The 14,610-nt window shown below is 33.2% G+C and overlaps 1 protein-coding gene and 2 non-coding genes across 16 annotated transcripts; all 3 read left to right on the plus strand.

Annotated features, from left to right (window-relative positions):
* The first annotated feature begins 6,069 nt into the window (after positions 1–6,069).
* LOC103490472 (putative pentatricopeptide repeat-containing protein At1g03510) lies at positions 6,070–8,806 on the plus strand. Of its 14 annotated transcripts, none has more exons than XM_051091571.1 (4): positions 6,071–6,236; positions 6,329–6,448; positions 6,526–6,662; positions 7,167–8,806. In XM_051091571.1, exon 4 carries the CDS (start codon positions 7,182–7,184, stop codon positions 8,454–8,456), a length of 1,275 nt encoding a protein of 424 aa, XP_050947528.1. In that variant the 5' UTR covers positions 6,071–6,236; positions 6,329–6,448; positions 6,526–6,662; positions 7,167–7,181; the 3' UTR covers positions 8,457–8,806. The 14 variants fall into 14 exon arrangements, with proteins under 14 accessions (XP_050947525.1, XP_016900560.1, XP_050947529.1 ...); XM_017045072.2 differs by having other exon boundaries at positions 6,526–6,608; XM_051091569.1 differs by having other exon boundaries at positions 6,329–6,432; positions 7,172–8,806.
* Positions 6,273–6,421, plus strand: LOC127144089 (small nucleolar RNA snoR134). Its single transcript, XR_007815713.1, has one exon. It is a non-coding gene; the product is annotated as a small nucleolar RNA snoR134 (small nucleolar RNA).
* Positions 6,676–6,767, plus strand: LOC127144111 (small nucleolar RNA Z223). The gene has a single exon (XR_007815732.1). It is a non-coding gene; the product is annotated as a small nucleolar RNA Z223 (small nucleolar RNA).
* Positions 8,807–14,610: the final 5,804 nt, after the last annotated feature.

Raw genomic sequence — 14,610 nt, forward strand, 5'->3', positions numbered from 1 at the left:
CCACAATTGAAGAATTGGTTAAGGTCCAACCCTATAAACCAAATCCCTCTTAGGCTAATAAAAGGACGGGGCCTCTTGTTCAAGACTTGGATTTAGTCTTTAAGGGAACAACCTATCTAATAACTTTAAAGTGGGTAAGAGTGAATTTCGTCTTGCACCTTATATCCCTAACTATCCACCTGGTCTTACCCCTAAAAGGGAGGCTTGTTGGACTAGCGTCGTTGAGCTACCCTCACTTATACAGATCTAAGGATAATATCGTTTGAACAAAAGTTAATAGTTACCTCAAAATTTAGATTACATTACCTAGGTCATCAATAAGTCGAAATAGTCAATTTTATATAGTCAACGATGTTATAACTTAAAAGTCATTGACTATTTCATGGTTCCAGTGTTAGGTAAACTCTTTACATAGGATGCCCCCACTTCCATGTTTCTACATAAACGATTTAAGATCACTTCATTTGTACTAACTACAAAGTAGGCTGCATCAATAATTTTCCAAGAATAAGGCGTCCAACTTTATTTATACACTATAGAGTATTTAGGCTATATACTCAAACTTGATCCATAGTTTATGTCTCTATATGAATTTTAAGTCTACACTAAATAGCTTAGGGACCATAGTTTATTGGATTGAAGATTATAGTATTCTATTTTCACTAATAAGTCATAAATAACTACTTTATTGAATAGAATGTAATTTAAACTACAAACTACGAGTTTTATGACATAAATTCCAACAAAATGATGGAGGTTTGATCGCTAAGGTAGAGTTTGTGTCCAAACTCTTGCTTGTGTGCGTTAACTATATCCTCGCTACTTACTTTCTCGAGTAGTTGGCGATAGACGCTGGCCAAGCAGTGATTATAGCTCAACTAACGCGATAAAGTACCTTATAAGCTAGGCTTCTTATCAATGACAGATGATAAGAATACATGACTAAACTACTTATAACACATTGACAGTTGGACCTTAAAAGAATGAAAAGGTATAAATATGTTATGTATTAAAGAATATAGGCCTTAGGCCACTGTATAATATGAACACTATACATTACAATGAAATACAAAAAATGAAAAGTAAAGAGAAGGAAGAATATTAGGGGATGTTTGGGGGAACGAAAGGAATAAGGGGAGAAAGGAATAAGGAAAATTGGGCTTATGAAAAGGAAAAGATTATAATAATTCTTGTTTGGGAGAAGAAATAAGTGAAAGGATTATGATGAATTATTTATAATCCTTGTTTGGGGTAAGGAATAAGTAGGAAGGAATATGACAAAAAAAAATTATTATTATTTTTTAAAATTATTACAAATGTATTTTTTTGAAATTCATATTTTAAATCGAATATACAAATACTCTTATTTTATTTACCAAGATTTGAAATTTTTATTGGAAAACATGTTTCATTAGCTTTCGTAAATACGATATCAATTTTGAACATTTTGTACGCAAGTTTTTGTGCCAAAAAATTAATTGATGCGTTACATGGGAAAGAAATTACATGTATTTTCTTTAAATTGATGTTGTAAGTGCAATATCAGAAAATTGTATATTGTTAAAAATCGATTTAAAAAAATTTATTATTTTTTTTAAATTTTTACAAATGTATTTTTCTTTAATTCGTATTGTAAATCCAATATACAAATATTCATATTTTATTTACCGAAATTTGGAATTTTTATTGGGAAACATGTTTCATTAACATTTGTAAATACGATGTTAATTTTGAACGTTTTGTACGCAAGCTTTTCGTGCCAAGAAATTAATTAATGCGCTACGTGCGAAATAAATTACATGTATTTTCTTTAAATTAAGGTTGTAAGTACAATATCAAAAAATTCCGTATTGTTAACAATCGATTTAAAAAAGTGACGACCAACATAATAGCATTGAAACGAAATGAAGTATGGGAAACAAATGTTTCTTTTTTCGAATGCAGTTAAACGACAAACATCAATTATATCGTACAACTCTATTTTGAGATATAATATTAAAATAATAAAAATATTAATAATAACGATATGCTCACCATGTTTCACAGCTTGTGTAATTGCTAAGTCATCGCTGATTACAAATTTTCTTATTGCTTACCCATTTATAAGCAAAACAATAGGTTTATCTGGATGATCCAGAGTCGAACACAAGGAATTGATATCAAAGATTAGTTCTAGGATTCACTTATCACTCAAGTGGTATAAAAAAATTATCTGCATTATGATGAAGTATAAGTTTAAGCTACATCTACTTATATACACTAGAGAATTTGTAAAAGGGGATAAATATAGAGGCGGGATGGAATTGCAAACTTACTTGTATAATAGAAAATGGAGGAATTCTATGCATTACTAGGCATTTAGACTATGCAAAAGCTTTGATGCGATGTGTCTAAAATAACTAGCTTATGATTAAGACGAGCACCTCTCAGTATCTTCAAATGACTAAGTTTGGTTAAGCGAGACAAATCTAAAAGGTTTCACTTATAAGGCTAATAGAACTTCTCTTTTAAGGGTGCCAACCTCCTGACGCTTAATACCCACACTTGTTCTCCTTTCGAGATACAAATGATGGAAGTTATCTCGCTAGGGTGGAGTTTATCTCAAAACTCCTGCGCACGTTAGCTATATCCTTGCTATTTGCCCTCTCGGGTAGTTGGCGATAAGTATTGGCCAAGTTATCTCGGGGCTTGGTGATAAGCATGTCATGACAAGAGGTTTTGTTGCTATTAAGTAGGAGATGAAGTGCATGCAAGGCACCTAGGACATGCCTAGGGTAGACTAAGAAAGGGAGTGAAGACTTGGGCATCCAAGCATGAGGTGGGTGTTAGAGATGTCAATCTCAAACCATGCAGCCTTTCTATAAATAGAGAAGCTTTGAAGAATAAGAGCATCACATCCACTCGTATCATTTCCTTGTTTTCACTTCTTAAACCTCTAAAATTGAGTTTAGTTTCTAGACTAGGTCTGCCGGACGAATTTGAACAAATGAGGTTTGAGTTTGAATTGAGAAAATGGGAGAAAGGTAGATTTTCGAACCAATCTAAACAAGGTACACTTCTAGATGACTACAAAGCACATCATTTGGAATTTGGAGCTGAAAGTTGAAGGTAACCAAGTTAAGACAATTCTAAGCAACTTTGTAGAAGAAAGTTTTGTCATTCGAGTTCTACATATTTAGTTATTAAGATCCAAAGTCAAATTATGTTTCTGGTCGAAAAACCCAACTTCTAGGCATTTCACTGGGTGGTCGAGCGTCGAGGGGGGATTAGCTTGGGAAGCATAATGGTGCCTGGGGCATGCCATAGGCGCATAGCACCAGGCGCACACTATCACACCCCACTCCTAGCACCTCCTTACTCGACCCCATGATGAGGCGTGAAGCCAACTGATATCCTCGCCCCCCTTCAAGAGCAACACCAACTGACCTTTAAACTTTTTCCTTTAAACAATAAACAAGCGGAAGCTAAAACACATAATTTTTAAACACAACTAAGTAAAATCCTTCTCCTAAAACAAAAGTTATGTAAGTTTTTCTTACAGATATAACTCAACTTCATTTATATAAATAAAACCCAAAACCAACCTTCCCAAATCTAAGTCTGATATCACAAAAGACCAACTTAACATAGATACAAAACTACAAGACACATACGATATTTAAAGAAAAATCCTCCAGAAGACAGATAACACTAATTCAGGCTCCGATGACATAGTCTTTACCTTGAAAGTGGGAAAACACTTTGAAGAGTGTGAGCTAAACAAGCCTAGTGAGTGACAGTTTTCTAAATAACTTTCATAAACCTTTTAGAAATAATACTCATAAATCCTTTGAAACAATAAACGATAAACAATAACATGAAAGCTTAAACTTCAAAGCATTTAGGAAATAGTAACTTAAATCCTTGTTTTTCCTGCTTGAATCTCAAGTATCTACTCTTACGAGATGGTAGAGGTTATTTGATACCAACTCCTCCATAAATTTCAGAGACGGGCATCCCTAATCCATATTCTTACAAGGTAGGCATCCCTAACTTTTTCTTACGAGGTAGACATCCTTAACTCATTCCTACATATAAGTGTCCTTACCTTTCCTTAGCGCCCTTTGTCCTACCCCGTTAAGGACTATTTTGAGATATCTTGGTTCCGAGAAAACATTTATAAAACCATAACTTTAAACCTCTTTAAGATCCTTTTGCATAAAGAGCCTTTAAATCACATAATACCTTGATAAACTCATTTTCTAACATGCCATAAACATTTCTAAGTAAACAATATGCTTGAATAAATACCTTAATTAAATCACATGCTTTGGAAACTATTTATAAATCACTTAAACATTTAATTCAAATCATTCATAAACAATACCTTAAGAACATGCTTAAAATCACTTTAATAAATTCATTTTTTACTCACAGATACAAGCTTAAGCCCTTAGTCTATAGATGACCTCAAAATTTCAGCTCTCAAAGGATGTCTTTGTAGCCTTCTAGAAGTGCTCAAATTACTATGAAAGCTGACCTTTCTCTCTTTCTTCAGCTTAAACTCAATCCTCTTATGCTAAAATTCATCCGGTAGCCTCAACCTAAAAACTAGACTCAATTTGTGAACTTTTGAGAGTAATTTCAGCCAAAACGCATGAGGGAATTGGGAGAAATGTCCTCTTTACATATGATGCCCCCACTTCTATGTCTCTACATAAATGATTCATGATCACATCATTTGTACTAACTACAAAGTGGGTCGCATCCATAGTGTTCCCAGAATAAGGCACCCAACCTTATTCATACGCTATAGACTGTTTGGATTATATACTCGAACTTGATCCACTTTTATGTCTCTACATAAAGTTCAAGTCCACACTAGATAGCCTCAGGATTTTAGTTTATTGGATTCAAGATTATAGTATTCAAATTTCACTAATAAGTCCTCAATAACCACTTTATTGAATATAATATAATTTAACTGCAAACTATGAGTTTTAGGACATAAATTCCAATAGAAATCGCCGAGATTCATCGAAGGAGATTGGGAAAACAATAACCTCATTAAAACTAGTCTAGATCAACTCAACATGCAACTACATTAGAACATTAAAACTACAGAGTGTTCCATCTATCTCAGATTTCAAACTAAAAACCAAAACCTAAACTATGTAATTGTTAAAGTATTTCACCTTGAGCGAATTGAGTTCGAGGATGGCTTTTTCAAATTTCGAGAAGCAAGAATTAGGGGAATTCAAAATATTTTAGAAGCAATCTCATTTAGTTCTCAACCAAAATAAAAAAGTGTTTAGGGTTTAGAGTTTTGTGAGAATATCAAATGTTTGAGGTTCTAGGGGTATTTTGGTCATTTGATGCAACGTACAATCGTAATGCCATACTCAGGCGAGATGGACCGAGAAATTAAGTTCAACTCAATTTTTAAGTATCTCGAACCAATGTTGCTTGAGTTCATTTGGTAAATTATGTTGTTCTCAGTCCAAAATGCCCCAAGGTAACCCCGAGTTTTAACACCAAATACTAATTGTTGGATTTTAGAATAATTTTGCTTACAAGCTTTTGTTTCTTGGAAGCATAAGCAAGAACCTTAAAGCTCTTCAAAATCTTTCATTTTATCTTTTCAAAATCTTCCTCGGTCTCACCTTGTCTTGATGATTTTCCATCATATATTCATAAGTTTATGGTGGTTGAGTTCAATCTATAGTGGTTGAGTTCAATTTCTGGCAAAATTTTTAGAATAAAAGTTGAGGTGGTTGTTAGTTAACTTGTTTGATTGGCACGCAATAAACACTTCATTCAATGGTTAACACAAATATAATGTAGATTTGTTTAAATTAAAGCTCAATTTTTAGTCATAGAAAGAAAAATATGTTGGAATTTCTTAAACAAGAGCTCCACTTCATGGTTTGTTTCAAATTAAATCACACAATCTCGATGTTGAACTTGGCCGAGAGGAACGAGAAATTACATTGAAATTATTTTTAAAAATTTGTGAAGGATGTGGAGAGTTCAACAAAAAAAACACAAGTTTACAAATCATTCTAAAACTGTACTACTTTTAAAAGGTAAAACAAAAAAATTGCAGGTCCTATTTCTCAAAATTCCCCGTAGTTGCCAAAATTTCACTAGAAAGTAAAGCAAGGTTCCTTCATTCTCAAAACAGGCTTGCGTCCACGTCGAGTGCGGGGATGAAGTAGGGCTTTTTCGTCGGAGCAGCCGATATAAGCCGATCCAAGGTTTTCTTCTTTCATTATTTTCAATTCAACTATCATATGCCTGATCATCCCCGGGCTACTCTGAATTCTGATTATCTCGCTGACGGTGATAGCCCCACTGCTCGTGCTAGTCTGTCGCCGTTTAGTGTTGCAGGTTAGCCGTGCTCTTTTACACGGCTGATGTGTGTGAAATAACGGCCACATCCCATCCAACAAAGTTCGCCTTCGATTATGTTTGTGGTTGATTAGTAGCTTTTTTTTTAATTTCCTTTTTGGGGGCCTCACTACATCTTTAACTTGTTTTCTGCAGATTAAGCATATGAAAATGGAGCTAGTCATAGAGGCCGAAATTTAGTCTTCGGCGGTGATCGCGTGGGGGCCTATATGTTCAATGTTTGTACCTCTAAAAACTTCCGCTATACATATTCTTATACCCAATTATATTAGGTACTGTTTTCAAGTTTGGCAGTGAGGATTGAACTTCACCTTATAATGCCAGTTCTGCTTCAGAATTTGATGATTGATAAAGCTGTTACATTAATCTGAGCCTTCAATATCTATCAATTCCACCTACCTCAGTATAGATGTTCTGAGCATATTTATTTGAATTTTGTTTTTGTTTTTCTTCTCCAGCTGTTTGTTATAGTGATCAATAATGGTTTAATTTTCCTGATTTGATTCAATCCATCTTTTTGAGACTTTGTGGAGCTAAGTCCCTGTTTTGTTATTGAATCTTATGTTCTGTTAATTTGTTTTGGCCTTTTTCGTATGTCTTTGTTCTTTAAACAGAGAATTCAAATAAGCAAGAATGTACTGATCACTATAACGAATGATTCATAGAGAAAAAAAGATTCAAGTTCGGCTAGGAAATTAGTGAAATTAAAAAGATTCCAGATCTCCAGTGCGTTGATTTTTTTTCCTATGAAAGCAGAAGCTTTTGTGTCTTTGCAGAGCAGAAATAAATAAATGGGTTCAAGCTATCTACGTTTGGTTTCTTACAGTAAGCAATTGAGCTTTTATGCCAAACATGGCAGCCACGAGCAGACTCTTTCTCTTTTCCACCACATGCAGGCCTCACTAGCCCTTGCTTTAGACGCCCATGTCTTCTCTCTTGTTCTCAAGTCTTGCACCGCCCTCCGAAGACCACATTTGGGCATTGCCATCCATGCTCATTCCGCTAAATCCTCCTTACTCTCAAGCCCATTTGTTGCTTGTGCCCTTGTTGACATGTACGGAAAATCTTTGTCTGTTTCACTTGCACGAAAGTTGTTCGACGAAATTCCCCATAGAAGTGTTGTTGTGTGGAATGTCATGCTATCACTCTACGTGCACTCAAACATGTTATTTGGTGCTTTGCAATTGTTTGAAGCTATGGATGTCCCTCCAAATGCTTCGTCCTTCAATCCAATAGTTGCAGGGTTATCGAAATTGGAGGATGGATTCAAGGCCATTGCTTTCTATAGGCAAATGCAACAATGTGGGTTGAAGCCTAATTTAATTACCCTTCTTGCTTTATTACCTGCAAGTGTTGGAGTTGCATCTTTGGACTTGATTAAACAAATTCATGGTTTTGCCATGAGAAACGATATTGGTGGTCATCTTCAGTTAAGCAGTGGCCTTGTTGAGGCCTATGGACGATGCGGATGTCTCTCTTATGCGCACAATGTGTTTGATAATATGACAGAAAGAGATGTAGTTGCATGGAGCAGTTTAATATCAGCACATGCTCTTCATGGGGAAGCCAGTACTGCTTTAAACATCTTTCAACAAATGGAATTGAGTAAAGTGCAGCCTGATGCGATTACATTTATAGGGGTGTTGAAAGCTTGTAGTCACGTGGGGTTGGCTGATGAAGCATTGGATTATTTTAATCGTATGCAGAGAGATTATGGTCTGCAAGCAAGCAGTGATCATTATTCTTGTTTAGTAGATGTATTGAGCAGGGCAGGAAGATTACATGAGGCGCATGACATTATTCGTGAGATGCCAGTGAGGGTGACGGCTAAAGCTTGGGGAGCCCTTCTCGGGGCTTGTCGAATTTATGGAGAGTTAGAGCTGGCGGAGATTGCAGGGAAGGCTTTGTTTGAAATAGAGCCTGAAAATGCTGCGAATTATGTGCTGTTGGCTAAAATGTATGCAAGTGTAGGGAGGCATGAGGAGGCTCAAAGAATGAGGAGGGAAATGAAAGAGAGGAGAGTTAAGGTAGTACCTGGAAGTAGTTGGGTTGTTTATCAGGATTGATTGAGAACCGTTGATGGGTTCTTAATGTAGTATTTGAGAAGTGTGTGTTTATTACTTGAAGAAATTAAATTAATAATTTGGTTGAGACGTGATGATAGCATCCAACGTATCTGAGATGTTGTGAAGCCAGATCCTGCTTCAGGGAGAACATACACAGTGAAACGACATTTACATGAGTTACGGGCCATTTGGATCGAGAAAATTGAGATGAGAATAAGATTAGTGGTAATTAAGAATGTCTAGAAATAATCAGTCTTGAAATAAGATCGTTGGAAATTTAGGATGTATGTGTTTAGTTGTGTATGGGAATGTTATTAAAAATTTATGAGAACAAATTCTTTTCTATTTCACTTGTAAAATTTAATTTTGAGAAAATTTAAATGAGTAATTTGATATATGGGTGTAAATGAGTTGGGTTGGGGTTGATTGAAGAGACTTTTTGGACCAACTTGAATTTTCGGAAAGGTTAAATCGACACCCTAAATAATCCAAATAAGATTTTCAACCCAATCCAACCTTCAAAATTTAGGTTTGGTTTAACATTTGGGTTAGGTTGTTGGGTTATTTATTTCTTTTTCTAAGTATGTTATTTATTAACTTAAAATACTTAAATTTGTTATAACACATTTTAATAACTAAAATTGGGGTATTTTAAAAAGTATAAAAAAGCGGCAAAGTATTTATATGGTATAGAATAATTCCAAAAATAGAAAAAGTCTAGAGACTTACCGTGTGAGGCCTACCATGTAAAATACAAAAAATGTTTTGTCAACTACGTTGTCAAAAACGCGCGCGTAATATATTTGTGATTGTTTAGATATTTGCGATCATTTAGATTTAACTATTGTTTGGTACACGATCGTTTAGATATGACTATAATTTATTTTTCAATTCTATCGTTTAATTTGATTACGTTTAAATTTAGTTACACGATCGCGTTTAGATTTGAATTTGGCTTGTTCGGTACACGATCGTTAGATATGACTACAATTTATTTTTGCAATTCTATCGTTTAATTTTGTTACACGATTATTTAAATTTGGTTCGTTTAGATTCTATCGTTTAATTTTGTCCCCAAATCTAAACGATTTTTTTTCATAACTTGGTATAGGATCGTTTAGATTTGGCTAAACGATTTTTTTTAAATTCTTTTACTACACAATCGTTTATTTTTTTATACGATTGTTTAGATTTTTCTACACGATCGTTTAGATTTGACTAAATGATTTTTTTTTAATTTTTTTGTACACGATCGTCTAGATTTGTCTACTGATGATTTATTTTTTTTACACGATTATTTACATTTGGCTACTCCAATCTGAATGATTTTTTTCAAAAAATTTATACACCATTTTTTAGATTTGCTATTTTTTTTGTATATGGTCGTTTAGATTTGGTTATCCAAATTCAAACGACGTAAAAAAAGAAGAGGAAAAGAAGAAAGATAATGGAAAGAAATTACAGCAAAAAAAAAAAAGAAGAAAGATGATGAAAAGATTAAACGACGTAAAAAAGAATCTGAAAAGAAGAAAGACGAAGAAAATATTAAACGACGTAAAAAAGAGTCAAAAAAGAAGAAAAGACATTGAAAGAAATTGTAAAATCAGAAAAGAAGAAAGACGATGGGAAGAAATCGCAGCGAAAAGAAAAGAAGAAAAGAGAAAGACGATGGAAAGATTTAACGACGCAAAAAAAGAATTGAAAAATAAGAAAAATTATGGAAAGAAATTGCAGAAAAAAAAGAGAGGAAAAGAAGAAAAACGATGTAAAAAATAGCAGGAAGAAGAATATGAAAGAAATCGCAAGAGGAAGAAGACGATTTGATCGCAAGGAAGAGAAAAAGATGGAAGGACAAACCTAGAATATTTAAAAAATGACTAACTTTATGGGTTTTGTTACACGGGCTGTAAATAGTTTGGTATTTTGTTACATGTATGTAAGTTTCCCAAACTCAAATGTTAAATATCAAGATTTTACATATTTATTACAAATCTGAAAAAAAAAATGTCATGACAATGTGTATGAATTATAATATTAATAAGTTGTAATATATATTTTAATTAGGGGTGTTCAAAAAATTCTGTAATCCAACCAATCCAGATGATCCAACACAAATCGAATAGATTGGGTTAAATTTTTGTTAGGTTGGATTGGAAAAGTGGAAAAATTGAGTTGGATCTTCAAGTTGAGCAAACATGGGGTCGATTTAGCCCAGCTTGCCCCAATTTTATAATATACATTCATATATATAAACTCTACATTTTGAAGACCAAGCCACCCAAACAATTTGTACAAGATTTAAGACCTCTAATCGACGAGAAATAAACATCATGCATTTACGGAACTTGCATCTTTAAACACAATTATTCACAAACATATAAGAGAAAAGAAATCTTTTCCCAAGATTATGAATTGGAAAAATTTGACAATTACCAAATTCAAAATAAATGTTAGAATCATAAAAGGAATTAAATGCAAGATTTTTGGAGAGTAATATTGCAATCAATTCTTGACTTCATTTTCACAAAAATTATACATTTCATGCTTGAGGAAAATAGTAAACTGAATTCAATCAATGAATGTTGGTCAACAAAATGTGGGGTCAATTTCAATTATGTAGAAAATGAAGAAATTCTAAGAAGAACTCAAATCAGACTATGTTCAAGAATTGGTATAAAAACTCTAATGAAAAATGTAAAAGCATTTTAACAAAATTGAACATTAATTTCTCAAAAGAAATATATATTACGTACAAAAAACACCAGATGTTTCAAGAATTCAAGAAACAAATTTAAAGAATTAATTTGAAATCAAAATACATAAAATAGAAATAATGTTCTCGAAAAAAATTAAAGGAATTCTAGAATGACAAAATTAATGAAAACCCTAGAAAGATAAGCAAATCTCAATGCCCCTTACCTCACAAAGAACTTACCCCTCAATTTGGATCAAACAAATCTGCTGGAAAATGGATATGTGTAGAGAGATTTAAGAGAAAAATTAGGGAAGTTTTTTTCTTTAGAGGAAGGTTATACAAAATTGAGAGAGATTGAAATTATGATGAATGGATGTGAAATTAGGAGAAAAGGAAAGTATTGAAAGAAAAATATATAAATAACCGTCGACTGGATTTGAAGCCTTGACCTGAAACTTGCCCGGATGAATTTAGGTGAAATCGATGGAGTGTTTCAGAAAGTTTTAATGATATTACGATTTTGCCATCAAAAAATCATTTGAAAAGTTGTTTCGTAGATGTGGAGATTCAAAGCCACGACCTCGAGGTGGCGCACCCGCGGTGGAAGGTGACACATGTCGAAGAATATTTCATAGTATTTACGAAGTTGCTTTTCGAAAAATGGTGAGAAATTTGATTTGCAGGTGTTGAGTTTCGAACCACTGATGTTGAACTCAAAAATGCAAAAGAAAACTGCACACAACTTATAACTTGTAGAAATACAAATTATTATGGCATTTTAGGAAGAACAATGGAGCCAAGATGCAGAACAATGGAGCCAAAATGCGAGAAAAAAGTGTCAAAATGTGTAGTTTCTATTACAAATTTATAAATATAATAGAATATAATTTTCATAAGTCTTCATGCTTGTTATGCCCTGTTTTCAATGTTTTATCACAGGATTATAAGAAAAGAAGAAAGATAGTGAATCGCAGAGGAGCATGTGTAAAAGCTACGCGATAGGAAGCTTATCTAGTGATTAAACATCTCTAGGCGAGGAACCACATCATCACACGATGAAGATTCACTAGAAGACAAGAATGGTAGTTGGAGTTGATGTAACTTGACAATGCTACTTTTGGCGCTGCCATGTGTAGAAGAATAGAAGCTTCCCACCCAAGGTAGCTTATAAAAGAACCTCATCCCTACCATGTAAACTCGTTGGTTTGAATGGACCAAAACCTAGAGAACTCCATGGGAGTAGACCTTTCCGCTTTCTTTGAAAAATTTCTACCCTCTTCTCAAATCAACTATAAGCATAGAGCTTAGAGAAAAGTAGAGAGAGAACCATCATTTTCTTTCCCCTAACTTGTAAATGAGTCGTGGAATGTTTGGGCATTCTATGACTCGACCCACCTTTCGTACTTCCCACTTGTACTTTCATTGTAATATATTATTCTTTATATTGCACAATGGCTGAAGACCTATATTCATCAATACATTGCATATTTATCCCATTTCACTATGTCATTTCTTTACTGTATAGAGTTTATATACCGTCTAGATGAGAAGTAAGTTTTATAACTAAGGTTTGATAGAAGTTCATTGAGTTTGACCCTAAGCTTACCCAAGAAACCTATCGTTTCACTTACACTTGGGCAAGTGATAGGAAAACTTATACTACATGTTTATTATTTGTAAATCATCGCATAGATAGGAAGCTCTTTTTATCGAATAATCCTATCCTAATCGCCTACTAAGTCAACCATTTAGAACTTACATGACATAACCATGAACAAACATTTCATGCATGCATAAACAAAGCAACCGGCAGCTGAGGTTCGAACTTGCGACCTTGAAGAGGATTGTGCTCGCGAAAATATGAAAACTTTCAAATTATTTACAATTTTATCTTTGATCTTCAAATTACTCGTTTTTCTTTGTTTGGACTTTGTTTTAACTAGTTTCTTTGCATTGTTCTTGTATCAGAGCCTAGTTTCATAATTTGCATAAAAATATGAAGAAAATGAATCTATGCCATGCTATGGTAAAGAAATTGGAAATGAAATTTGGGCTATTTTAGACACAACAAGATGATGCTTTTTTTTTTTTTTTTGTAAACAAATTTATCTCTTTAACATTGGTTATGAAAATTGCTTAGATGTAAGGGTATATGAATGATATGACAACAAATTTGATATATATAGATTTTTTAGTTTATTTCTATTTTTCTCAAAATTTGAAGTTGTATGAATTTATAAACTTGGACAAATAGTTTTTTTATGTGTGCAGGGTAGTATATGACATAATTGAAGATTCAGGGACATTGATAAGCCACTGATTTAATAGGTGAAATAAATAAGTGATCTAATCTGTAGTGTATATTAAATAAATCGATGTATATGTGGTGATTGATACATTCGAATTGAATTGCAAATGATGTTATAATGTGGCATGCAAAAAATAATTGGCATACAAGAAATAATTAGACATATATAAACGAACGAATATAATAAAGTGCATATAGAACATAGAATAAAAAAATATAAATTCACGAAAAATCTAAACTTATGTTAATTATAGTAAATAATTAAGCGATATAAAGATGAGGGATAAAAAAATGTAAACCCATAATTGAAATATGATACACTGTCTATGACATAATAAAAGTCTTCAATAATATCAAACATAAAAAGAAATTAAAAAACAATGGTAATTAAAAAATAAATAAATATCATTCGACAATGGATCGATCTACTACAATAAGGAAAGCTTACATCTTTTCCGATTATGGTCAAATTGTCTACAACGGCCACATTTAACATGTTTTTTGAACTCCATTTTAGAAGGAATTTTAATCTTCTCAAGTCAACGACCAACTGCACGTTTGACAATAGGTAGGAGAATCACAATCGATCTAACATCTTCAGGTATTTTCCATTATCGATGATTGCCCCAGGGGTTTATAAATCTTCTATATGTTGAACTCAAAGTGCTATTCAAATAAAAAGGAGAGACATGTGACTTTATTGACAAATGCTTGATGGTCAAAACAACATAAATATATGAACATGGTATTTGCAATATATCCCACATCCTGCAACACAAATCTTCAAAGGCAAGTACACAACATATTGAGTAGTCACATCAATCACTTGGTATTTCATATTGTTAACGGGATTGACCTACAATGATAGATGATAACTTGTAGAAATACAAGTTATTATGGCCTTTTAGGTAGAATAATGAAGTCATAACACACGATAAAGTATCAAAACGCGTAGTTTGATAACTTGTAGAAATACAAGTTATTATAGTCTTTTAGATAAAATAATGAATCCAAAACACATAAGAAATGTGTCAAAATGTATAGCTTATAGTCTTTACATAAGCATTTATGCTTGTTTCACCTTGTTTTTGGTGTCTTAACGCAGGATTGGGAACAAAAAAAAAAGCTAGCGAATTGCAGAGGAGCTCGTG

This window comes from Cucumis melo, chromosome 11 (assembly GCF_025177605.1).
Source record: "Cucumis melo cultivar AY chromosome 11, USDA_Cmelo_AY_1.0, whole genome shotgun sequence".
Lineage (NCBI taxonomy): Eukaryota > Viridiplantae > Streptophyta > Magnoliopsida > Cucurbitales > Cucurbitaceae > Cucumis > Cucumis melo.

Bases quoted from the DNA above. Each gene is read 5' to 3' on its own strand.
- LOC103490472 (XM_051091568.1), top strand. From the start codon at position 7,182: ATGGGTTCAAGCTATCTACGTTTGGTTTCTTACAGTAAGCAATTGAGC.